The sequence below is a fragment of the Meleagris gallopavo genome, chromosome 17 (assembly GCF_000146605.3).
Source record: "Meleagris gallopavo isolate NT-WF06-2002-E0010 breed Aviagen turkey brand Nicholas breeding stock chromosome 17, Turkey_5.1, whole genome shotgun sequence".
Lineage (NCBI taxonomy): Eukaryota > Metazoa > Chordata > Aves > Galliformes > Phasianidae > Meleagris > Meleagris gallopavo.
In genome coordinates, this window is record NC_015027.2 from 9,505,374 (window position 1) to 9,532,520 (window position 27,147).

At 40.4% G+C, this 27,147-nt stretch overlaps 1 protein-coding gene across 5 annotated transcripts in view; it reads right to left on the bottom strand.

Moving 5' to 3' along the window:
* MTMR3 (myotubularin related protein 3) overlaps positions 1-27,147 on the bottom strand; it is a 72,896-nt gene that overhangs the window by 24,001 nt on the left and 21,748 nt on the right. Inside the window, exons 2-9 of one of the 5 annotated variants that reach the window (XM_010720418.3) lie at positions 21,979-22,049; positions 17,638-17,715; positions 17,158-17,247; positions 15,838-15,954; positions 9,129-9,211; positions 6,689-6,855; positions 3,020-3,116; positions 1,183-1,296 (exon numbers count right to left, since the gene is read on the bottom strand). In XM_010720418.3, the coding sequence (XP_010718720.1) occupies positions 1,183-1,296; positions 3,020-3,116; positions 6,689-6,855; positions 9,129-9,211; positions 15,838-15,954; positions 17,158-17,247; positions 17,638-17,640 (671 nt within the window). In that variant the 5' untranslated portion in view covers positions 17,641-17,715; positions 21,979-22,049. Of the gene's footprint in view, positions 1-1,182; positions 1,297-3,019; positions 3,117-6,688; positions 6,856-9,128; positions 9,212-15,837; positions 15,955-17,157; positions 17,248-17,637; positions 17,716-19,070; positions 19,131-19,856; positions 20,011-21,978; positions 22,050-27,147 lie in introns of those variants that run through there. The other 4 variants (XM_010720416.3, XM_010720417.3, XM_010720415.3 and 1 more) reach the window with 4 other exon arrangements.

Sequence of the window (27,147 nt, forward strand, 5' to 3'; positions counted from 1 at the left end):
TTGGAAAAAAAATCTGAAATATTTCTTACTAAATAAGCTGCTAACAGATGTGTCAGAAAAGCAGTTATCCTATGAACAATTGCTGGACTTACTTTAAGGAAAAAGCTGCCTGATTAAAGCTATATAAAATACGTAGAGGGGACTAACAAATGCATTATTTTGTAAATGAGTTTTAAATAATTCTAGGATTTGTTCTTGTTTATAGTGCACAGATTGAGTTTTCTCCTTGTGTTTCTTTTCTGCATGACTCTTCTTCCAAAAGGCCAGGTGAGAACCAAAGAAAGATGGCAGGAGTACCTAGCTAGAGATGCTACTTACCATTTCTTCAGCTGCATCAATTTCTCCACCTTACATTTTTTCATTTTCATATTTTCAAAATACATAACTACCTTAACTGAGATGCTGCCCTATGAATGCCTTGCAGGACACACAATGCTGAGTGCTACCACAACACATCTGGAATTAAAAGATACAAACCATTATTCACACTCAGACTGAACACGTCTGTCTTACTTCATAAACGGCTTGACAAGAGCCAATATGTGCTGCTGTGCACACACTCTTGGAGATTTAAATAGGTACAAAGTGATGTATACGTGCAAGTAGCAAACAGAGACAAAACCCCCAAAACCATCAAGGTGAACACATCACACTTGGCTGTCATTTAATCACAGGTCTGAATTTCCTTCCTTGTACAAAAGCTCCCTGGCATCCTTGTCTGAACTGTTAGGATGACTTGCTTCCCAGGTCCTATTCTGCTCATCCACACAAACTGCCTCTGGGATCCTTCTGGAGCAGAGCAGCAGAAGCCCAGAGTGGATAACTGAGCAGATCAGCTTGGGTATGGCTCCCACAGGCAGTGCAGAGGAGACTGTGCCAGGTTTTGTTGCCTCTTTCTAGCTCCCCAGTCCTACCTTGGCAGGTCCTGGGCCTGAATGAATCATCCCTCCACATCATGTTATACACACAAGAACAAGGCAAGATGTGAGGTAGGCCTCTAATTGCTTTGAATATACAATAAAACTCCCAATTTAAAAGATCCTTAACACTTTCATTAAAGACTGTCCAGCTCGGTGAGCGGACATTTCACGATAAGCCAAGACTCATGGTTCCAAATTATTTCAGCTTTTATTTGCTAGAACATCTCAGTTGTTGTCTGATGAAAGCTGTTCCAGTGCCCACCTGTACACAACAGCAGGGATGCGCTTCCAAGACCGAAAGCTTGCCACGCTCTCCAGCTCTTTATCCGTGATCCAGGCAGGAACTATAATTTCCTGGGGGTAGCTACCGCAGAGCCTGTGAGAAAAGCAGCACATAGGGTTGGATGTAAGAAGCACAGAGCAATTACACACTACCTACAAAACATGAACCAAAGAACACGACAAGCAACCTGATATCAGTCCAGCAGTTCTCTTAGACACTGTTTCACTGTACATTAAGGAGCTTCTCCCTAGCGTATTACAAAATTACTGTGAACAGCGAGGTGCAGCTCAGGATTAGAAGATTCCTGTTTGTGCACGCTGATGATTTGAGACTCCATCAGCTGAAATAAACTGGGCACACACAAAAAACCTCTACGTTTTCCCCAAGCTAAAGAATTAAGCACTCACTTACTGGGTCACAAAGCACAGAAGAACCACCTGTGCTGCTCACACACACGCCATCCTAGTTATATTTCTAACAGAACTGAATTCTGACACAATAAAATGCTGTCCATTTTGGATGTTCTTTCATAGAATCACAGAATGGCCTGGGTTGAAAAGGACATCAGTGATCATCCAGTCCCAAGCCCCTGCTGTGTGCAGGTCACCAACCAGCAGCCCAGGCTGCCCAGAGCCACATCCAGCCTGGCCTTGAATGCCTGCAGGGATGGGGCATCCACAGCCTCCTTGGGCAACCTGTTCCACTGCCTCACCACCCTCTGGGGGAAAAACTTCCTCCTCCTTTCTACCTAAAACATAAGTAGAAGAAATCAGCATTGTGTGTTGCTTGTTGTAACTACATTATGGTTCTGGGTAGTCTACCACAATAATTTTTATAACTCAGTTTAAAATATATACACTAGTAGGAGAATATCCTTTAAAAAAATAATCAAGTAAGTTCAATACCTGATATGTTTTACTGAAAATAGAATACACACTCCTACAGTGAAGTTACATGAGGGAACTTAAAAAGAGACACATTCACTGAGCAAGGACAGATTTGAGTGCATTTTATTCAGAAAAATGTATCAATTGTGCTGAAAAAAAATAATCCTATCTCAAGTGCTGGCCACAAGAATGAAGCATTGGTATTATTCTGCTTCCTTATGGCACTGAAGTTCTCTTTTTCTTCAGCATTCTTTACTGTTTTTACTAGGCTAGATTTTTAGACACAACTACTGCAGTAACAGCAGCTTCCAACTGCAAGTCATTATCCTCCATAGACAAGGCAATGAAACATGTTCCATCACCAAGTGTTACTGCTGGCTTTGCACCAAACTGGATGGGGCTCCAGCAGTACACTCCTACTGACCATAAACAGACAAACACCTCTCTCTGACCCAGCAGACAGAAGAGGGGACGTTTATTTATCCATACTCTCAGGAAAAGGCTTTTTCCACTTATTTCGGGGTCTGTGGGTTTGACTCATCCAAACTATATTCTTTCCTGCAAGGCTCTGTCATAAGTTAGAGAATAAAGTATGCTAAAAAAAACTTTTTGTAAGTTCAGTACAGCTCCACTCTCTGCTGACTTCTTAAGGCTTCCCTTCTTGCACTTGAAAGCTTATTCTCTAAGGAGTTCTCCAGCAAGCACATCAAAATCAGATATTTCTAAGCCTGCAAAATTTTAATAGTTAACAAAACACTGCATACTACTTTAAAAGCACATTTATGCTATAAAACAGAAAAAAAAAATCCTAGTTTTAATTGTCCCTTATTAGGAATTGCAGAACTTGGAAAAAGTTCCAGTAACCTGCTATAAAAAAGTGGTGTTTTGAGATGCTGTTTGGCTGCAGATCAGCAGCCCACATAACTTACTTGTACTTTTCATTGATGTTGGAAATTCTCCAGGCATTGTTCATATCAAAACCCATCCTCTCCACTTCATTTTTAAACCTTGAAGTTACATGTTCTCCTGGGTATCAAAGGCAGAGAGAGAAAATAAAGGTGAAATAACAAGATTCCTACCTTCCAAAACAGAAAAAGACACCATGCTCATTAAATACTAAACAGAGGAAAGAACATTTCAGAAGCATTGTCCACCTTCCATAACCCTGTTTGAAAACCTGTACCAAGCACAAGTAACTCAGCCTGTACTGATGGCTCTCCCTGATCAGCTCTCTGGAAATGCCAAAATCCATAGAACAGAATTTTCTCTAAAACAACCTGCCTCTGTAGGCTCACCTAAGAAAAACAGGTAAGCTCTGTACATTAATGTGCATCTCAGGCTTCCATCTCTAACCTGCATAAATCAGAGAGGTGATGAGAATTAAATGTGTGATCGTCAGACACTGACATCAGCCATGAAGTTTAATATATTAAAGGAATGAGCTCCACTTTTTCCTGGACATAATTTTAAAATTATTGAAATGCAGCTGAAAAACATACAAAAAGGAAAAAGTATTTTGATAGAGTCTGGAGAATTGATGGTACTTAAGAGTGTAGAAGAAGATAACTTGCACAAAATGTCGACGTTACAACAGATGCAAATGTTTGAGCAACAGTAGGAAAAAAGGATTCCAAGTCTTTCTATTGCTTGCCTCTTTAAATACTACCACAAAATCCTGAGGCAGCAAGTGAGAGAAAAAAGTACAGGAAAATTAATGCTTTAAGTATTACATCTTTCTTTTACATATTTCAGAAAGCCTTCAGTGTCCTTAAATACACGAGATCTACGTGCAGGCAGACGTGTCCCTGGGGACGTAAAGGTCCATGCCTGAAACATTTCTGTGATATTACCAAGCAATTTGAGATAAATAGAGAGAAAAAGGTAAAGTAAGAATAAAGATAATGGCCCAACCACAAGACTTAATTAACCATGAAAGAAAAGCTACAATGTTATTCATTTTTACAGCTCAGTTCATGTGCTGAAAATGGCACCCTGCAATTCTAGATGAGCTTTCCCACGTGCAAGGTATCTGGTAAGACTAATGAGATTGTTTTTCTCACGCTGCTTGAAAGTTTAAATGGCAGAATGGCTCTGTGTGCAGAGAACACTCTTCAAGGCTCACTGGTGAAACCAGGGACCTGACTGCCCATTGTCACTTACTCACTTTCCATCATGTCACTGGTAAAATCATTTCCAAAAAGAAAGAAAAAGAAGTTATTCTGCCTCCCAGGCTGTGAATCTTCAAAAAGGCCAATCTCAGTGACATGGAGGCACTGCATTCTGCTTTACTTTCCTACTGTCAGATCGATTGGAGTGGAGCTTGCCAACATTTTCCCACTTCTCACATGAACTCTTATTGCCTGCATGAGCTTGAATTTATTATCTTCTAGCCACCTAGAATAGATCATCCTGAAATGTCCTCTCTGTGAGGACAGGCCTTTGACCCTTTCTCAAGTGCAGAAATGAAACTGGAACTATACATTCTGGCCAGTCCACCACTCCTTGTCCTGCTCTTCCTTATTACTGCCTTTTATTTCTGTCTCTAAATGTTCTGTTGGAAGAGCAGCATGCCCTTGGTGCACTGAGGATGGGATTCACTATCAGCTGCTGTGAGGAATGGCCACTAAACCTCATGTCACGTGCTGAATTAACTGTCTGGGTAGCAAATGAGCATACTAGAGTATCTCCAGTCATCAGTGCCACATACTGCTGATGTGTTTTAGAGAAACACATGAAAATGAAATATTCTGTTCAATTTCTCCCTCTAGTTTATAGCCACTCAGTGCATCAAGAAATCAGATTCTTTTCTCCAAGAAATGAAACCACAGCCTTAGCATTCTGTCTACCACTCCTGAAATGGGGACATTTTGAGAGGCCTTTTGAGCCAAGATGGACAATCCTTAACTTCCTAAGCACAGCCAACCAATTCAAGATTCAAGAGAAAGCAAGCTACAGACACTGTGGATATGTGCTTTATAACTGTAAATGTTGATCACACAAGCCACAGTTCAAGTCTCCCACTACAAACATGGACAGTGTTTTAGAATGTATTTTTCCCCAGAATTTGATATTTGGATAAATTTTGAAGCAATTCAGTATTTTTATCCATCTCTATCGAATACTGGGCTGCTTGGATGTAAATAAACAAATGAAAATCCAATGACTTGGATTTGTTTTTTTAACTATATTCCCATTGGTTTATTTTAACTATAGTTTAGTTCTTTATAGGAGGAAAACATCTGCCATCCAATTTCATAGATACATCTCTAAGACAAAAAAGGTTTATCACAAAATGAATGCTGCTCTGCATAACCTACTGTTAGGTTGAAGCCTATCTGAAAAGGATGCAAAGGAGACTTAATAAACCTACATTGCTACTATCTTCCAGCCAATGAATTTACTTAGGAGGGGAAAGATCTGAATTTTAAGATCTGCTCTGATGATTCTTCTACCTTTTTCAATAATCACTAATGAAGCACATAGGGTGCAAGAGGAGAACCAGAACCAAAGAACACCTCCTCCCACCTGGGTGCCACCTACTGGCTGCTCTTCCTCAGCCATCAAGAAAACTGCAGGCATTGCTAAGCCTCACACCAGTGACAGGTGTCACACCACTCCACCATTCCCCTCCATTAACAAAGCTCTGATAATTAAGGTGCTTTTCTAAGGTGTATGAATGTAGAGGGGCTCAGACTGCAGGGTGCCTGGAACACAGACTTCCTCATATTCAAGCAAGTGCTATAACCATCAGGGTAGGAATTTGCAGTTTTTATTTACTTATGGACTTCTCTAACTATCTAGTGCAGGTGGTATTTAACTAAAAATAGGTCGCTACTGCAGCTGTGAAACTCACAGCTCAGATTTCCTTCTTTACCTCCCACTCCTCAACATCCATGCTAAAGGTGACTGTTGTAGGTAATCACTAAAACCATGAGTATAATCATACAGAATGTTTTAGAATGAGTTACTGCCACAGTGAACAAAATGTTATCAGTACTACATGTGACTGCTAAATTAAAAACACCACAGTAACTTCCCCACAACACTGAGGTACAGTTTTGCACAGTTTTTTGGGTTTTTTTTTATCCCAAAGTAGCTATGGTAGGAGCTAATCTCTCATTTGTCCAGTCAGAACAAACTTCACATCATGCAGAAGTCCATACATGCAAGACATTGAAGGTGCTTGCTGCAAGTGAAGATACACTGTGCTGCCACTGAGTGCAAGAGCTGATGTAAAAGAAGTCCATATAGAACCACAGAATGGCCTGGGTTGCAAAGGACCACAACAATCATCCAGTCCCAACCCCCTGCTATGTGCAGGGTCACCAACCACCAGCCCAGGCTGCCCAGAGCCACATCCAGCCTGGCCTCCAGGGATGGGGCATCCACAACCTCCCTGGGCAGCCTGTTCCAGCGATAGAAATTTTTCAGGTATAATTTAAACAGAAAAAAAAGAATATTGATATTGTTTGGTTTTGTGGGTTTTCTGTTTGCTTGATGGTTGGTTGTTCTTTTTCTGTAATGTTCCGGATTTCAGGAGAAACCAGGCAGTCAGTGGTCAAACCATCTGTGATGAACCCCAAAGTGCTCCCACATACCTGGCCGACACAAGTCCCCGTGCTGCTCCTTTTCACTAGCATACACCTCCATACACCAGGCGTGGTAGGCAAATGAGAAAAGGTCTTCTATCTTGGAAGGAGGGCGGATGGCATTGTTCAGACGCTTAAGCCAATCTTGACACTGCTCAAAAGTAGAAAACTGACACCTGTCACAGAAAGAAGCATTTATCTATTAATTCTCAGTAACAGATGCCAGATTACGAGATCTGATAGGCTATGAAAACCTCCGTGAAAGCAAAAAAATGAGAGCAAACACCTTACAGATAATTTAGTTCTGCTTCTAACAGACAGTAAAAATGAAACCTTTGGATATTCATACAGAAATACATTCTTAGGGATTCAAGTTAAGCTCTAAACATGAAAGCAATTTTCTGTGACTGGGAATAAACCAACGGTACACCTTACTCATCATGAATCAGGAATACATTTATGCAGACACCTCGTTTAAAATGGTGGACAGTATCACTGAGTTCAGCATGCAGCCTTCATACAAAAGCAGAATGGTGGTGGCATCTTGCTCTCAGATGGACACTGAGCACAGAACTATTGCATTCATTATTATCTAGTATGTTCCTGCAAGCAAGAATGCATTCTTCATCAGACATAGAAGCAAAATCCATCTGAACAATACGCTTAACAATGTACTACTTATCAATGGGGACAAACTCCAGTATTTGAAATCCTACATTATTTCCCTTACCACATTTGCTAAGATTCTCATTGCTGGCCTTACTAAAGTTGCTGAATCTGAGCTTTGCCAAACCTGGCTGACAACTAGCAGGAACATTCCCTGCACAGGAGAAACTAAACTTCAAAGCAGCATATTAAAATGGCATTGGCTTATTTCAGCGGGGATTTCCGGCTCCTGCAGAATAACGGGGTGGAAATAAGAGCAGTGATACAAAATATTCACCAAATATTTGCACTCAGCTCAGTCTGTGTTCAGCTACATTCATGGTTAATGACAGCATCTGTATTCTCTAAGGGCAGGAATATCATCCCTACCTGTACGTATCTCCGAGTCAGGCAGTGGAAGGAAGAAGACATGTCCAATTTGTGCTGCTTTACAAAACACACACCTGGAATAGCTGTGAGGAAGTGCAGCCTGGCTGTGTTTATTCCTCATCACTGACTATAAAGTGAGCCCAGAATATTAGATTAGGCTGGTTAATTATCTATTAAATCTCTATCTCTATCTCTAGTCAGACAAGATACATCTCACCTAAATATCCCATTTTTCAAATTCTTTTAAAGTTCCTATGTGTCATTTTCAACACTATCTTCATTTGAGCCCTGATGTTCAAAACACCAAGTGCTTTGTTGATGAAAACATAACACAAGTTCCAAGTTTGGCTTCTCAACCCCACATCTCATGGTTTTCCAATAGTTAGTGGCATTGAGTACTGGTTCTAGGAGCTGCAATTTTGAATGAAAATTCATGATGGAGGTCATAAATACAAATAATTTGTATTCACTGTACAATTGAAGAGAATTAAATTAATGTAGAGAGGAAAAGTGTTTTTTTTAAATGTCAAGAGCTACAAGTTAAGAGGAAGTTAAATATTTAATTCAAATTAAACTAAATATTACTTCTGAAGTAAAATCAGACCTCACCAAAATACAGCATTTCAAGAAGCAGCTGGCCTGTTAAACACTCTGAGTGCTCAGATGTGACTAGGGCTCATTTCATTACATAAAAGGTACTGCCAGCAAACATTTAATCAGAAAAAATGTTCTTTTCTTGTTAATTAAAGTTTATAGATCAAAATTAATTTCTCCAGCACAAAAATAGGAAACAGTGAAGTTCAGAGACTCCAGGGGCAGATGCTGAAGATCTGCTGAAGGACAGAAACAAATTAACACTCCCTTCCACAGGATGCTGTTTAACCTGCTGTGAACCAAGGTGGGGTGCAGAGCTGGCTGTACCTTAATTCCAGGCCTTCTTTCCCAACAGGCTACTTTCTAACCTCTGCACTCTGACAGCTATCAAAACACAGGGTGGCTGCTGCCATCCAGCCTGAAGGTTTCATGTAGAGCTGCACAAACCTGTATCTTAAGCCCCCACTCTTCAGTTCCAGATGTTGATTAATACGTTTGTTCTAAGAAGTGTGTGTGTCAGTGGTTTTATCTAGTTTTATGTCTAGTATTACATGCTAACGCAGAGAAAAAGCTGTGAAACTAAAATCCAAATAAAATAAGATAGCTTCTTAAGGGTCTGCTGCAATGTATAGCAGCAAGCAGACATCTTAATCCCATCCCATCATACACAAAAGCAGACAGAAGAAAAACTTTCGGGGAAAGCAAGCGCACAAAATAACTAAAAAATTATAAAAATTTAAAAACTTCCTTAAAACATCACAGCTGTTCACATTACACAGAAGGTACATCAACCCCCATTCGACATCTGTCCTAGTCATACCTTATAACCTTGCAGTCTTTGCAAGTCAAATGAAGTTGAAATATATCACGACACTCAACACTTTCTATAAGCTGCAACGGAACCTGCAATTAAAAAGATGATATGATTTAATTTCAGGTGGCATCAACATTGCAATTTCTTGGTATATTTCACAAGGATTTATTATAGGACTGCGTGGAGACAGAAAAGAGAGCGAAAAAAGCAAAGGAAACTAGGTATAGCTACTTCAACAGCTCTGAATATGGAATCATAGACCAGTGAAGTTCCTAGCTCCATGCTGTCTAGCCAAAGAACCTTAAGGGACACCAGGAAAACAGCTGGAATTATCAGGGACAGGAGTGCAGCACTGTGGAGCACACTGTGCACATATGTGGAGGCAGAAAAAGCAGCAGAAACCCACAAACTCCTCCCTGGTGGAAGCTTCTCTCTTGTAGGTCCAAATTTAGAGATTTATGAATCGTCCTTTTAGCTATTGGTGTTGAAAACAAAATGCCTCTCAGCACACCGCTGCAGTCTACATGCTTCTTACACGGATATATTCTATGCATCTTCTTTAGGGAAAACCTTTGGCACTCGTAAATCAACACCTGTGATCAAAGCAGCTGTATTTAGAGTAAAAAAGCTGAATCATTCATTTTTAAAGGTGCAGCTATATGAACTTGTGATGTTTTAGGGCACATGTAACTTGCAGAAGCACATGCAAATACCTCTAACGATGAGAAGAAACCACACAACGAAAATATTAGTTTTCATTAATAGTTTTGGACTTTTATCCGAGATGTTGTGGTCTTAAATGACAAAAGTTAGTACTCAAGTATCTCATACATAATTGTCTAAATTCCAAACTCAGCTACAGGATTTAAGACCAAGTGTAAAATTGGCTGAAACGCTCATTAGAGATGATATTGAACATTATACAAGGCAGCAAAACCTCTGCCATTGACATTCTTGAATACAAATGCTATCAGAGAAGCATTGAAGTGCTCTTTTCTTCTTTGTCATCAGTGGGGTATGATCCAGCAGTTGAAGTTCTGCCTTGGGGATAACACAATGGCTTCAAACCCTGCTCTGACAGTGCCTGTGTGACTTTGGGCAAACATCCTGGAAGGTCACTCCCAACGGAGGATCCGAGGTGTGGAGCCAAGACTGCTTCTATTCAGGCATCACAAAGCTTAAGTATTCCCTGATTTGAATGGAAGGAGAAAAGGAATCAAAAATAGGAGGCAGAAGAAACATGTCTAAGAAACATGAGCCGCAAGAAACCTGAGCACAAAGATGCCTACACAGGGTGAAGTCTGACTGGACAGCCCAGTAGGCAGGGTATTCAAAGCTGGAACTTGAATTTTAGTCCATGCTTACTGTTTTGGCAATAGTGTAAAGTAAATTACATGACTAGCAATATCAACAGGTGTCCAAACAAGCACCCTCTCAGCCAAGCCTCCTCTTTATTTGCCATCATTAAGACAAAATTGACTGCAGAGCCACCCAGCTCTGCTAGAACAGGTGAGTAGTTAGAACTGGTACGCTGAAGATGCTGATGGGCTTAGATACCAATGTAAAGAACTACTCCAATGCATTACAGACAAGTATATCAGATGTACTTTTGTTACTACAGTCACTGTTCTTATTTTTATCAGCAATTTCTTCAACTTGAGTCTAGTTTGCAAGGCAGATAAAATTGTGATCAATTTGTCTAATAAGGAACTGGACCAGAACCCTCCAAGTCTTCCTTCCTGATCAGACAGTCTCACATATATCAATAAATGATTTAAAACTACCATCAGCTTACATGGCACCAACGCAGAAAGATACCCCTCTCTACTACATGATTCGAGACCTAGAAAGCATCTTTTGTTCCTTTACCTGTTATTATTCTTCTTTTTCAAGTTCTCTTCTATTGCACTCCTTCCAGCACCCATCTTGCTCCCTCTTCCCACCAGCCTTGTTCTAGCTCCTCTTCCTCCTACCTGCACTCTAATGACATACTATTCCTCCACTGCAGCATTATTTCTGATTTCCTCTCTTACAAAGCAGTCTTTGTTCCACTCCTTTTCAATCTGCCCTCTGCTCAACAGCCATTCTTTATTCTCTTTGCATTCTACACATGGCTCCCCATCTATTTCTTTCTTACTTCAGAACTACCTTCATATCAGTCTTTTAAATGTTCTTTTCCAGTCATAAACATCCACACTCTGATCCTCTTCAAACTCCTTCCAATCAATTAAACTCAATACCCAGTAAAAAACTCTAACACCATCCACCTTCACCCTCCCCTCCCTTCTCATGGATACTCTTCCATTTCCACCATTAACACATTTCAGGCTGAGGCACGCAGGCAGGCACCCCGTGCAGTTGGTTTGCTCTTGAAAGAGCCCTCGATTTTATATGCAAGCACTTCACCATATACTAACATCTATCTAAAGAAAGCAGTGAAGCAGTAATTTTCACTTTTATACAAAGAAACATGCACTGTTATCAAAGGCCAGCCACATCACAACAGAGAGCACTACAGCACTATGCTCTTGCAATGTGTTTCTTGACTGTCTCTTCTTGAAAATCAATCCCATTTTAAACAGAAACACCTTACAACTCAACCTTTTTTCTTTTGCAAGTGATCTTTCCTTTAATTTTTATTAAAACTTTATTATTTTATTGTTCTGCTGTCACCTCACAGCAGAACAAAATATATTTAGAGAAATATACCTCCATAGCCAGAAAAAGAAAAGTGATGTTTACGCTGCTGAAACAACCCATCTCCTGGCTCAGCCCTCGCCCACGACGCCAAGTAGTACGTGCTGGACTGTGTCCAGGCTGTTTTAGGACAGATCCTTGAAGACTGAATATGCTGCTCTCTACCCTGCACACCACTTGGCCTTAGACTCTCCTGGATGCCATGTGTAACTCAGGGGCCGTGAGCTGTAATTAGTACTTTCTTATTTTCCTGTTCTGAGCCTGAAGTAATGTTAGGGTTCCGTTACATGCTGGTTACTTTACATAGTATGAGGTCAAAGCTATGTGCTCTACGTCCTGAAATACAGAAGCATACAGCACATGGAGGCACAGATGCTGCAGGATCAGCTCAGAAGGCCTGAGAGGACTCTCATAGGTGGAGGAGTTCAGCTGTAACATTGCTCACAGACCTTGCAAGGTGTACCCAAATCAAATTTTGCTTTTAATTACACCTACATTGCAGCTTAGGCTTGTCTTATAGGAAATCATTCAGCCCCTTTTTTTGCTTTCAGGACCAACACACAATTGGAGGACCTAGGATCGACACGAGGACCAGGCACAGACACAACACAGCTACAATACTCCACTAAAGGCCAAGGGGAAGCTCACACAAAAACTCATTTGATCCCAAGACTGAAAACTTCCATCTTGCTAGTATGACTTTTTTCTTCTCCTGTGTCCAAAATCCGCTATTTGAAAGAGGCTACATTCAAACCCAAGGTTTCATAAACTACACTAATATTTTAATTCTCCCATAAATGCAATGAGCTTACATTGAGAAAAATGATCAGACAAATTCCAGCTGCAAAGTTTGAAATTTTCTTAAGGAAAGCCAATCAGTAGAGATCAGCCTGGGAACCAAACCTCTCATGTGCACTGAGATATCACTGTTGTGTCTGCATTTTCATCCTGTGGATAAATACAAGTCAATGCTTTTTAATGCTGTAATCCCTTCAATTTACGCATGGTCTAAGGGATCTTTTGTTTTTGCATTTAAAACACCACATTCCTATTACTGCTCAGATCTAGGAAATTATCCATGGAAAGGACTTAGGCATACAATTCTTTCCTGCAGTGTTGCAATGTGAGCATTATCAACATCTAAATGTATTTATTTTCAAGCACAGGTGCAGCGAGTGATCTAGCAACACTGTGCTACTTACTGAGGTTTCACAAGCATCGTTTGGACAGCCAGTCTATTGAATTGTAAACAAAAAGAGAACAGTGAGGTACAAAAACAAAGACTGGGAATCCGTTTTTAACTGGATTCCATTTCCTTAAGGTAGTTTTGCGTTCCCTGGAGGATCATTTCTAGAGCTACCATGCAAGAAATTCCATCTACTTCAAGAGGAGATGCCTGTATGGAACAGCTGCACCTTCAGATGCCAGAACTCATTCATTTTAACAGCACCATAATGCAGATACTCACTAAGAATCCTCATTCATACACACAAATGCTTCTCTGCTGAGGTGGGAAGGCTGGCAGTAAGCCTGATCTTGGGATACTGATTCTTATGAAAATCATTGAAAGAAGAAAAAACAATCCCAACGTAAGTAAACTTCCCTTTTTCCTAAAAGGTCTTCTTGTAGAAGTTTTCTGAAGAGCTCGTGATATAAAACCACTACAAAAAGCAAGATGAACACAATCAAAGATTCCTCAGTGAAGAACTCCTTCAGAACATCACCATTTGATCAACAATAACAGAAGTGACTGTTATTATTCCAAACTTCAGCAAGTTAAACATGGTTCCTAATTACTGCAAACACCTTTCATCCTTACAGGTATTCCAAACCCTATCTGCCTTTGGTCCCAGTGCTACAGAATTTACAGTAAGTTATTAGTGATGGCCACATAGAATTAGCAAATAAACTGTATTCTACTCCTCCACCTACAGTATCTAACTGAATCTTTCTGGTTAATGATGACATCCAAAGAAAGACTAACAAACCTTGGAGACATCAAATAGACTAAGAGGACATAACAGTCAGTGAAGCAAAATTAGCATGGTAATATTTATACAGTTTTATGTACTTACTTTCTAACTTCAAATAATACTTTAAGAATTTAAGAATCAATTTTTGTTACTGCTCATAAATATTTAATTGGTTACTCTTCAAAATTAGTTTCCAGTTATCCTAAGGACTGATACATCAGTACATGAATTAATGCCTTCTCTAATAAAGTAACTCAGTCATTTCCTGGCATTCCTAAGGACAAACTCCCAATTGCTAGGGCTACTCTTGTTTCTCAGGTCTCAGCTACCTTCTTTTAAACATTCACTCCTTTCCTCTGCCACAACATTCAGACTCCAAATCAAATAAAAACAAACAAATCTAACACTAAATACTACAGTAATAGAGAAAATACAGCCTTCAAATTCACGTTTCTATCACAAAGAAGAGGACTCCTGCAACACACATTCCTCATGACACATCTTCCTTCTGTTGCCATGGGCACCTAACTGAACCTTGGCTACCATTCCCTTGCACAGATTGAGCCCCACATTGTATTCCTGGACCACAGAATAAGAAATGGAAAGTAAAGTTATTCTGTCTTCATGCATGCATACACAGAAACTATCTTCCTTGTTTGGGCAGCAATGAAAGACAAGAGCCCTTAGATTTCCAGTTTAATTTTTGCCTTCAGAAATGTTCTGCCAGCATTTTGAATAACTGCCATGTTGAGAAATAATATCTTTGTTTGTTGGAATAAAACACCCATCAAGAATTTTAGCACTTGGGTGCTGTATGCAGATGTTCACTAGCCCAGCAGATACGCCTTCCATCCTATGTTGACAGCTCATGAACTAAAAGGGCACTTAATGTGATTAATAACTATGAGAGGCACATATAAGCCTAAAGAACAGAGCCATATGATCAGAGATAATGCAAAACAGTGAAGATTTAAATAATTAGTAAACAATTTTTTTTTTTTACAGAATTAATCATTTGGCTCTGGCACAAAACAATAAAAGAACAATTTAAATTTAAGACTGACATGGCATCAAAAGTGATATCAGTTACATGCACAGGAGGCCTCAGTGATGTTCCACACCACTAGGATGCACGTCTCAGTAAAGTACGTGACAGGCATCTGCCTTCCTTTCTGCTGCCCTTGCTTTTGTCAGCTTTAGGACAACATCCATCAGCTTTGGTGCTCCACACTTAACTCAGCACTTTGTAATTCAATACTGACACCTGGCAATTATTCACCACTAGCCAGAGTCAGGAATGGTCTTCAACTAAAGAGACTGGTGAAAAACCCATCCTGATGGGAGGGGGAAAATATGTCCGGGTCGTTTGAACCTATCTTGCTGGTTTCATCAAATATTTGCAAAAACACTTCTGTGCCACGAATAATGTCCCAGTGAATTCCAATAGTTTACAAATTGTGTTATAACCTGTAAGACAGGAATATGTCAGCATCATACTATGGGACTATGCTCACTGAGTTCATTTTCACATAAAATCTATCTCTATGATCCTTAGTAGCTAGATATGTAACAGCTCTTAAGAATGGATGTACAGAAATGCACGGGAATCTGAAAATAAGGTAAAATTCACAGGTCTGTATATCTGTGATACTATTGACACTATTCAACTTCAAGCATCAAATTTTAGAAGCTACTCCAAGCAAGCTATGAACTTGGCTTAGATTCTGCAAACAGCCCTCTGGAGGACCCTGTGTTTCTCTACCAACTGTATACAGAGCTTAGGCAGCACGTATGGCTGACAGCCACCCATACAGGGAAGAGAAAGCAGATGTGAATTACAAAGCCATGTTTTCAGAGGTGCTGAGCAATCTTTTGAATTCTAAGTGCACCTTTCTGCTGTGTTAAAAACATGATTTGAACACAATAAAGAGATTTTTCATTACCTCAAACGTTAAAAGGGAAGATCACTGTATTTGCATCTACTTCTGTTCTTTGGATTGAGTTCAAAATACCTGCATTACTGTAGTAGCACGAACAATACTTACGTTCACAACAGACTCCTTGAATTTGATGTGAAGTCTGTAATTAGAAAGTGCAATGATGGCATCCTCTGCTCGTCCTACATACTCTGTACTCTCACCATGAAGTTCAATGAATGGGACCTTCAGAACGGCAAGAGAAGTCTTTTAGAAAGCATTTATCAAAGCACATCCCTCCTGTGAGCATCCACTCAAACACACAATAACAACAATGCAAAATGAAACACCTCTGAGAACCCAGTCTAGCTATTATTAAAATAAGGAACTGCAGCCTTTGTTTTAAACAATTCCCCAATTTCTCATAGCCTGCCTGAGTTGTATGCACTCAGTCAGTAAAAAGATTGCACTTTTACAAAAAAATTGGCAAGCAGTCCAACATTGTGATTTATGCTCTTGCTCCTTACTTAATAGAAAGTGACATTTCCATCTTGTTATTAAATTCACCCTAAATTAGGCAAAACATAAATCATGCATAACCTTCTACGCCGCAGTCCCCAGCATTCACAACGCATTTCAGACTGGAAACTTGACTGCTATACAGCGTAAGGCAATCAATCAAATCAGAATTTTGACTCTTATTTTCCACTGCTACTATGAAGCTGCTGCTTTATAAGTTGGAAAGAAACTATACCTGCAACTTTATGTTGCACATAAAAATTGCAATTGTTTAAGTAAAAATAAGATTTAAGCACAGTTTAGCTGAGTTGAGTGAAAGGCGTTAAATGCTCAACTTGAAACTAACCTGGTTTTACAGCAGCTTAAGGCAATAAAAATATTTTCTATTACAATGAAACGCACTAGCTCTTCAGTTACCAGAAGGAAGCCAATATGGTTAAATCATCTGAATTAAATTGATTTCACCTGAAGTTCAGAAAAATCAAAAACCAAACAAAAAATCCACTTTGTGCTACATAAGACTCCTGGCTTCTCTGGAACAGGATGCAATGGTAGAGAACCCAAGCAGCAGCGTGAGGTGCTTTTGCTCTTTGTTTGTTTAGGTTTTGTTTTTGTTGGGGCAGGGCAGAGGTTGGAACATAGCTCTCAAAAAACTTTCCTAACACAGATAAAAAGGGATTATTATTAAATTCTCAGTGCAGGAAAAAGCACTTGAAATTGCAACATGGGTATGTGGCTTATACTTTTCAAGTACTGAGGAAACTTCTGCAATGTAATGCACAAGCTCTCTGTTCTATCCAATACGTGGAGCATTTGCACAGGAAGTGTTTCTCCTATTATTGTGCTGATTCACAGAAGAAAATTCTGCAAATACACGGCTCAACAAGGGCCACTGTGATCTTAACTGGCAAGGAGAAGCACGGCGATTACCTGGAGGTTCTCATCCTCTCGGATCAGCTGCTTCCTGGGAAAAATCTGATTAGCTTGGATGCATTCAAGGCTGTGCTGAGTCTCTTCATCCTGAAAAACAAAGCTTTACAGTTAACCTCAGCACTGTCACTTAATGCCCTCCTCACCACACAGCAAGCTATCAATGACCAATGGAAGCTCAGAGACAACGGATTGTTTAGAGAACACGGATTTCAGTAACTTACTGAAGTTACTACACTTCCAAAGACAAGCAAACAAACAACTAAATATATTAGAAGCAAATTTCCTTCCTGCAGCCCAATTAATAGTCGTGAAAAAGAAAGCCTTATATGACTAATAGGGGGAAAAAAAGCATTAGCTCAGTCTAGTCTAAGAGTACACTTCTGATTCAACAATCCCACATGTAAGTATTAATTTCCTAATGCTTTTTCAGATTGCAGCCTATAGAGGCTCTTGACAGAATAGAACACTTTTGCTTACCATGACAGGCCCTGGATAGGAGGAGGAATCCTCGTCTTTACTCACAATACTTTGAGGCTCGTCTTCACTTATTAAAATCTGAAAAACAAGAGAAGTGTAACAAATTAATTGTGTTTTGGCAAATGAAAACAAACGGATTTGTAAAGCTGAGAATTCAGCTATTAGAAAATCAGAAGCAAGAAGTAATTAGGAAAAGCTGAAATCCATATCAACTGACTCTTCTGAGACACAAAATTGTTTCAAAACTTGTCTGGCTCTTTCCATCCATACTGAAAAAAATCACCTTTGAGTTTGCTGCTGGAAACGTACCAGCCCAACAGCAGTGCTTACAGCACTCTATTTATATCACTGAAATTAAAATGTGTTTCTGTCTAGATCACCCTGAATTTTCTCCCAAGCCACTTGCAGATGGTGATTCATAAATAGGTTTATAAAACACCAGGAATCACTGCAATCGTTTACAGAATTTCATGTGATGTCCAACACAGGTTGTCAGATTCTCCTTAAGCAACTCTGTTTCAATGACGGCATACGAATCACAATTCATATATGGCTTCTTTTATAGATAGAATTCCTCGTTTTCAATAATGCCTTACTTTCTACACTCAAAGATATACCATACCAGACATTTTCTTACACATCCCCTTCCAAGAGCTCCAACTCCCCATGTACTTCTGCCTTGCTCTCCCCACTATCTAACAACCCCCCCCATCTCTTAAAACCTGGAGACTGCCTGAAAACATTGAGGAACAGACAGCCTTGAAGTTAATGCCAGTGACCCTACAAGGAACTTAGTGATTACAGGAATTACTATTTGGATTTTAAGATCTGTTTTAATCTATTAAGCTTTTTAATTCATGCCAGTGTTTTTCTGGTTGGTCTGATTGTTTGTTTGAAGAATTAATACAGGTATTTTAAAGTTTTGGCTGTTTATATTAAATAAAAGATTAAAAAGTTCAATATTTCAGCAAGTTCAGTCTGTTCTCAGTTCATGTCACCCCATTTCTAAATATATTTGAAGCTACCAGTGCAATATTTGACATAAAATCACTTTGCGCCCATGGGCTCACCAACATGACAGCCCTGCAGGAAGTGCTAACTGCACCCTGCACACTGTGCACAACATTTGCAAAGAGAGAAGGAGCAGCAGATACGTACAGCATGAAATTAAAACATCCCACTGCATAAATAAAACATCTCAAATGGATGAAAAACACGTCCCCAAAGCCCTCATGTCCCCAGAGTAGCTAAGAACTAACCTACAGAGGCTCACACACAGGTTCTTAATCCCACACTTTGAATTCCACAGCTTGCAGAAGGTGTTTCTGAGCTGGGAACGGGGCTCTGGCATGGCGTTAAGCTGGGAGTTGTATCTACTCCTTCAGCCGTTATTTCTACTGCAGTAAATCTCTGAACAAAAACTCAAAGCAAACCTGTTGGAGATAGATGGAAAAAACTGGAACTCTCCAGTTTCTCATTCTGAATACTTCCATTAATATTGTGCTGCTCCAGGCTCTAATAAGCAGAACCTGATGGAGTCCCAATGGGAGCCCACTGCATCATACTGGCAGACAGTGAAACTCCCTGGACGTTCTCTGCAGTACAGGGAAATAAAGTAGTGGTATTATGGGAAATTTCAAAAGTGAACATGTTCTAAAACAAGATACATAAGGAGTTTAAATAGTTAGAGATAATACTTAATAAAAAAATATACTGTATACAATACAGTAAATTATTTATTTACTGCACTGCAAAACTATGTTTGTTTTGGATTTAAAATCCCAAACTTTTCACAGCTAATACAGACCACAAAATTCCACCCCCTGTATTCAAAACAAGTGTTTGTGCTCAGCTCCAACATGACGTGGTACTTCACATACGTTATGCTTTGCTGAGCTTATCTCCCAGAAAACATCAACTCGTGACTCAGACACCACGAAAAGAGGGGCTGAGCCACTCCTTCAGCCACATCTGGTTTCACCTCTGAGCCTTTGGTTCTCTCACATTATGTGATGCAGCACTGTCCCTGAGCTCCGAGCTGTCAGAAAGGAGCCTCCTGTTGCATCAGACACAAAATGATGGTGGCTAAGTCACAGGCATAGACTGCAGTAACTTCAGAGGTCATTCTCTCGATGTAATGAAGACTAACGATGTAGAAGATGGGTTTAGAGCTAAGATTTAGACATATCTCCTTCTCATCCTTAAAATAATAAGCTTACACATTCAGCTGCCAGCTCTACAGCCTGATGGAAGAGTAACGAAGATTCCTCCAAACAGCAGCCATTGGTGAAGTCATTAAAAACCAACATTTCCAGATGGATCCATCCACAAAGGAGGCATAACTTCAGGAAAGCTTTGAGCATTATAAATAAAGCCTTCTGATTATAATAAAATAGGAATTCGGGAAATTCCTGCAAGTACAATTAGCAAAGGAATAGGAATCTAATTAAAAAGGTGAACTTGATAACAAATTTAAAGTATGCTGAGTATCACTGATAAAAAGGTTTAGCATACGAGACACCCTGATGTAAACAAAGTTATTCTTTGACACTTTCATTAGATTAGATACAATTATTTTAGAAGTTGACTGTATAACCATGTAGGCGTTCAGGGTGGCTTAGAGAAAGAACTCCTTCATACAGCTGTGACCCTGAGGTCCATCATGAACAGGCAGGGACTATTCAAATTACAACAGAACAAGTTTCTTATTCTAATTACTGCACTCAGCTGCAAAACAGCTTCTATTCATGGTACGGTGGTTCCACATGTATGCAGAATCAGACCTTTTTAGGTGAATTTTGGGAAAGCAGTGCGGAAAAAAATGTTGGTTTCAGCTTTAATCAGGATTATCAGAAATAAACTGTGATGCTGCCAAGATAAATGGTACAAGAACTTATAAAACTGTTTGTAAGATGAACACAGGCTGCACATTCACACTGCTTCGAGGTGTTAGTGCAAAGCTTCAGCAACCAGAGTGCTGTATTTATAAAAACTGCTGACAAAACCAGCAAGAAGTACTGGCTTATTAGAATGGATTTCACTGATTGGATGGAAACTGAATATTCTAAATGAAATAATACCTTTCCCATCATGCCAGCAAGCCAATCCCAGTACTTCCTAATCTCATGATCACGGGACTGAGCAAAAGGGAAAGGAAGACATTCCCAAAAATGAAGTGGAAATGTTCAAATCCATCTTAGCTACTAACTAACCACAAAAACGACTTCACTAAAGGCACCCCTGGATTCAGGCTTCCAATTATATACAGGATCACATACAAATATTAGTTTATAAACAGTGAGTAGTGAGATTTGTTTTTACTGTCAGATACAACAGTTTAAAGATCGCAGCCAAAAAAGTTGATGATGCTGTCAATGTATGTAGTGCAGAACTGGAGTCACATCACAACAAACAGAGTCAACTCTGGTTAATCCTCCAGCCTCGTGTTTCTCCTGAAAGGAGAAATGATTGGTAAAGGGTGCAACCTCTGATTATCCAACCAGAATGGGAACACCTTCATTACCTCTGATTAAGATGTCTAAATTATACACACCATTAGCACTAGCAATAATCATGTGTTTGCCAGCAATTCGAAACAAAAAGATGAAATGAAGAAGGATCATTTACATCAACATGTATTTAAATATAGTTTGAGTAACATATTATAGCAAGGAAAATCAGAAAAAAATTAGTACAAAGCAAGTACCTTTCTTCCCTAGATGTCACCTTCCAGATACTGAATTCCAATTATTTTCCTATAAATGAAATTGAGTTGACCCTCAGTCCCAAACCAGAGCTATTTACTCGCTGCGTCACAGCTGTCCTCCTCAAGTTCCAGACAGAAAATGCAAAGGTTTGACAAAGAAGCATTAGAAAATTGGAGGATGAAATATTCAGGAATGTGACCTGGTTTTGGCAAAAGATGCCTCTGTTTACAAAGTGGAAACACTCCTTCCTTTTCACAGGAGGAGGAAGAAAATTATCTGAGATAAGGGCAAATGCTTGGCTTCCCACATTTCAACCGACAGCAGGACTTCACCTCTTTCTTGGCACTGCACACAGACGTAACTGAGTAGCTCTGTAAAGTATTTACTGGTGCAGTAAGGAATAACGTGGATGTTTACAGGTCACTCAGGAAAGGAGAGGCACACAAAGAATCGTATTTGAAGATATTCAGTAGAACTAGAGGAGTTGTTATTTCTTTTAATTGCACATTGCAAATACCTACTCAGCAAAGTACACATATGCTTATCTAGCATCTTAGAAAATGTTTTTGCTCAGAGAATAATCAGTAACAGCCAACAGGTAGCTTCTCTTACCAAAACAACACCATCAGCTTACCAGAGATAACAAGAGTCCTCTTTGCCCCAGACAGTTTCAGACGTTACTCTTCCAATACTTCACATTGGCAACTGTAAATAAAAAGATGCTACTTTAACACAGAAACCTTCAATTGAAACAGCAAATTAAATTGTCAGCAGCTTATACAAGAAACTTAGCGGCTACACTGGTAGCAAACCACCACCACAAATGAATTACGTGGAAACACGAGTTACTAAGGAGCTCTTTTGTAAGAGATCCAATCGTTTCTGTACAGATTATTAAAAGTGATTTAATTTTACACCAAAGTCAGCGTCCCTTCACCCCAAAGACCCCCATGCTGTGGTTGTGTGGGCAAAGCTACAAAAACACCAAGATGACCAGCAATGCTCGTGGAATAACAGTCATTACAAGAAGTCCCACAATTTATGACATTCCACACTTGCTGTAAGAACAACTACTTAAAAAGAAATAAAATTAATTTAAGCATTAACTGGCAAATATACATTTGCCCAAAAAGCTATTAAATACTGGATGTGCTTCACTCATACACAGTCACTTCAGCAGGATTCAGAGCTCTTCCACCACATCCAAACGACTGTGAGTCACACGGGATGCAGAGCTCTACACGCATTCTGACCCTAAAATCAAAGTTCCAGACGAAGACCAACCAATTCCTAATGCACGTGAGCAACCAAAGCAATGGAAGACCGCTCCCCTGTAACCAGCTGTGAAAAGCTACAGCTCATCAGCAACGATAATTTCATGTGATAATCTCTAAAAGCATTGCTTGGCTGCCTGCAAAGGTGTCAACTCCTGTAGCTCACAACCAGCAACCCAAATTGCAGTTCCAGCAGCTCTGTGGCCTGCTAATTAACCATGGCTCAGGAAGCAATAAAGGATGCTGCCTTACTTTCAGCTATCAGGCTGATCCTACAACAAGCTCAACTCTACAACTGCTTGGCTGTACAAAGTCACCTTTGTTGGGAATACTTAACAAGTTCCTCAAACAAAAAAAGCTATGGAGGCAAACCATGCAACTCATGAATGTCTCTTCAGAGAGACTTTTCTGGCCACGTCCGTGGTTTTAAATAGGCAAGACATTTAGAGCAGCAGGATGTGGATGTATTTTGTATGCTTTAGGTCCAAGAAAAAAATGCACAAAATCTGCAACACACTTTTTATTGAATTTAATGAGGCTTGCAAGAAACCACTTGGTCTCAAGAGTTTTGTAGAGAAGTTTAGAAACGGGAGAAACTGTTCCAATGTAAGTGTTAATAATTCCACCTCATTTGTGCCAGCATTCAGAAGGCAGTGACATGCTCATTAGCATTCCTTCTGCAAGGCTGCGAGGCACAGATAAGGACCTCAAATGTTATCGCTTCCTAAGTCAACTGCTGCCAAAATGGAAAGGGAAAAAAAGGGGAAAAAAAGTAAGCAGAAACATTACTATGAGGTTACCACCACCTCAAAAACACTGCAGGGAGGAACAACCCCAGGCACTGGGGTGTACCTGCTTAATTAACACAAAGCAAATCTAAGTTTGCTCCCCCACATAAAGGGCGATCCGATCCCACAGCCGTGTGTCCTCACCCCTTCTCTGCATGGCCGATCCACAACAGAAAGCAAAGTCTCCAAGATGGAAAAGGGAGCACAGCTACTTCCTTCAGTAAGTCCTACAAAGCCTGATGTGTCTAGCAAGGGAGAGGTGTCACGTCATCTTTCTTCTTAGACTGCCACACGCGCTCACAGCTGGCCCGTCTGTTTGGGGTTTGTTAAACACAGATGGGGTACGTAAGGATAAGCACACTGAAAATTAGTTAGTGAAGTTAGAAAGAAGCAGTTCTGCTATCTGGCTCTGGTGCTTAAGGTGACCTGAACTGCAACACCTGGGCTTTTACTGTAAACCATCCTCCCAGGATCCTGCTCTGTTGGCTGTTTCAGGATCTTGGCCATTATGTAAACAAAACAGGTGATGTGTACATTCACACAGCTCTTTCTTCTTTTCCTCTTGGGTGGTTCTACACAGAAGCAGAGGAGAGGTGGATGAAACAGCAATCACACAATAACAGTGAGAAACAAGTGACATAATAAAAGGTAAAACATTCTGAACAGTGCAACAAAACTCTCAAACTCCCACCCCTGGAGATATTCCCAGCTGACTGACCCTTGGGCAACCTGACTCAGCTGCACAGCTGGCTCTGCTCTGAGCTGGGTGTAGGACTACATGACCTCCAATGGAAATAATACCACAAGTCCATGATAGGGTGGTTTTTACATTTATTTAAACAAAATAATGACAAATAGTTGTGAAAAAAACTTAACTTTCAATCAACGTTTATTAAGATGGGACAGCTGTCACTTTGGTTTTTTCACTGAAAGGATGCATCCAGCAGGAACAAACAAGGTATGATGGCTCAGGCATCCAGTGAAACGACAATTCTGCAGGTTCCCCCACCTCCCACCCCTCTGCTGAAATACTGCAGTTCTGCTTTGGCTGTGCAATGTCACAACCATAATATTATGCAAGCGTGGCTTCTGGTAGAAGTTCTCCTTTCTGTTTAACGTTCTGCACTCTGCTCCCACCAAACCTAGCTCCCCAGTGCCCCCATTTCCTCTTGCACCACACCACACACCCACCACGTTGTTGCTTTTGTTCATTTTCTGCTTAGCTTTAGCATGCATTTCATCTATAAGCTGTTCTTATTCTCTTCCCTTATATATGCCTCCCAGTACAAATTAGCTTCCCCCCTTATTTAACCCTGTTCTTACACTAACACTTTGCTCCTGTTCCTCAGCACGTTCTCAGCCACCTGCCTCTGGGGTGATGTAGTCATATTGAGGCCAAGAGACCCCAGAGGAGCTGAGAGCATCAGGACTGTAACCCTGAGCACAGCTGCTCCTGAGGCCAGGGAGCACAGGGCTCCTGCCTTCCTTACAGAACACCTTAAAACACACAGATAGAGGAACACCGAACTTCCAGGCCACGCGTCTTCCCTAACTTCTCCAGCTAAAATAACAATTTCCAGCTTGAAAAGCATTTAAATATGATGAAAGATGGAAGGTTACCTAGAATGAACACAGTATAGGAACTGCAGAGTCTGGCCACTTAATCACTAGCGCTAATAAAGGAAAAATTGACCCGACTTTAAAAGTCAATTTCTCCATGATTGATGTAGAAATTCCACCGCTGTTTATTCTTAGATGGGGCTACAGTATATTCTAATTAGGAGACTATTAGGAAAAAGTGTTTGTGAATAGCAAGTTGTGTCATCATTCTTCATGGATCTCAAAGCAATGCAGTAGGCTAAAACACTGCAGCATGCCTGAAACCAAGACTCGTGGCTCTGTATTCCTTAGTTCTGCTGGCACAGCACACAGCACACACCGACCAGAAGGATGGAACAGCTGCACAGACCAGTCTGAACAGTGGAGAGATCCATGAGGATGGATCTGAATCTGGAGATCACACAGACAGAAGCTCACAAGACACACAATCCTGACCCAGGGCCTGAACTGGTGGAAACTGGGCTAGATTTGTGGAAATACTAAGCTACAAGAACACCATCTATGCTGGGAGGAAATAAGTGAAAAAGATTACTATAACTACTATAACTTCTTGGTTATTACATGAATAGTAGCCACACTGCAAGTGATGGAACTGAGAACAGCAAGTGAGCAAGACTGAGACCAGCCAGCAGGAGTTTTCACTGGCAATGGCAGAACAGCAGAAGGGAAATAGTTTGTTCCTCACACTCCCTCATTTTACCACTAACATCCTCCATGTCCTTTTGACATGAGTCAATTCTCTCTCTCTTTTTAATTCCTTTCTAAAACAACAGTAGCAAACAAGTAGAACAGGGAGGTTGTTATTCAAAGCCCCAAAGGTTCTACTCACCCGTTCATCTTTCTTTCCCCCTCATCTCACAGTGTTTTTCTTTCATTTAGCCCTTTCTGTCACCCCAGTGATGACAGAGGAAGCTACAGCTCTAGGAGCAGCATTACACAACTCCTCCCAGGGCATCCTCACACACTGCACTTCCCTGAGTCAATGCAACACCAGAGATTGAGAAAGAAGGCAAAAAGAAAATTGTGGAAGCCAGATGAATTAAGCCAATTTGGTCTGAAGACTCCTTTGGAGTTTCGTGGCACTCATTAGATCTCGTCCCACTGAGCTCCTTTCAGGACATTCTGCACGGAATTACAGCTATCAGTTTGTATGTACACACACTAACCTCGCCCTCACCACACTTCCTCTGCCACACAGCTTTTAGAACCTCTTTAACAAAAGACCACTCGGAGCTTTTGTCATAAGACAACTTTATTTAAACACCAAACACCAGCAATGAATAAACATTTATTCCTAAAAGCATTAAGTAGGTTAAGTTATTACAAGGTGTCTGTAACAGGAAGCTCAGTTCCCAGGGATGCAGATGCAGCCAGGAGCTGGCAGGCCACCAGGAGGCTCCTCTGCCATCAGCACCTACAGCCACAAGTCTGTTTTACTGCACCCCGAGCATTTCAGTGACTGATTGAGTCTTAATCCACTAATTCCTAAGTTGCCCAGATAGCCTGCTCTGTCTGGAAGAGCATCTGGGTAAGATACATACACACCTTTGCTACCAGGGAGGAAGAAAAGGCCATGTGAGAGGTGCAGTGTTTGCTGACTTTCACAGGACTACTTCACACAAGTGTGGAAGTCGATAATTTCAAGTGGCCTAAACATTAACTCTTTGGAAAATAATGATTTTTTTTTTCCCCAATGTGATAAGATTTTCTTTTTAAAGAAAAAACTAAGTCAAGTTCCCTGAAACATGTTTGGGTACTGCAGAAAGGGTACTGCTCCCACAGCCTCCCCAAAGTGTTCCCTTCCTTACCTTGACAGAAGGACATTTCATATTCCTTGTGACTTGCTCCAAAACCAGTCCAGGAGTCCATAAGACACAAAGATGTGGTCCAAAGAACCACCAGCTGGTTCTCTGCACCACATGCAGAGGCATCACTGCTCAACATTGGTTTGAGGCCAGACCAGAGGCTGGCCCACTCTAACTACGTGACATTAACTACTTGTAGGCTCCGAGGCAGCTGAAGAATCACCTCAATTCCTGCAGAAGTCACATTTCCTTCATAGAACAAGTCCTTTAACTCATCTCTTAAGCTGCTACTTACATATTGCTCTAAGCATTAAGT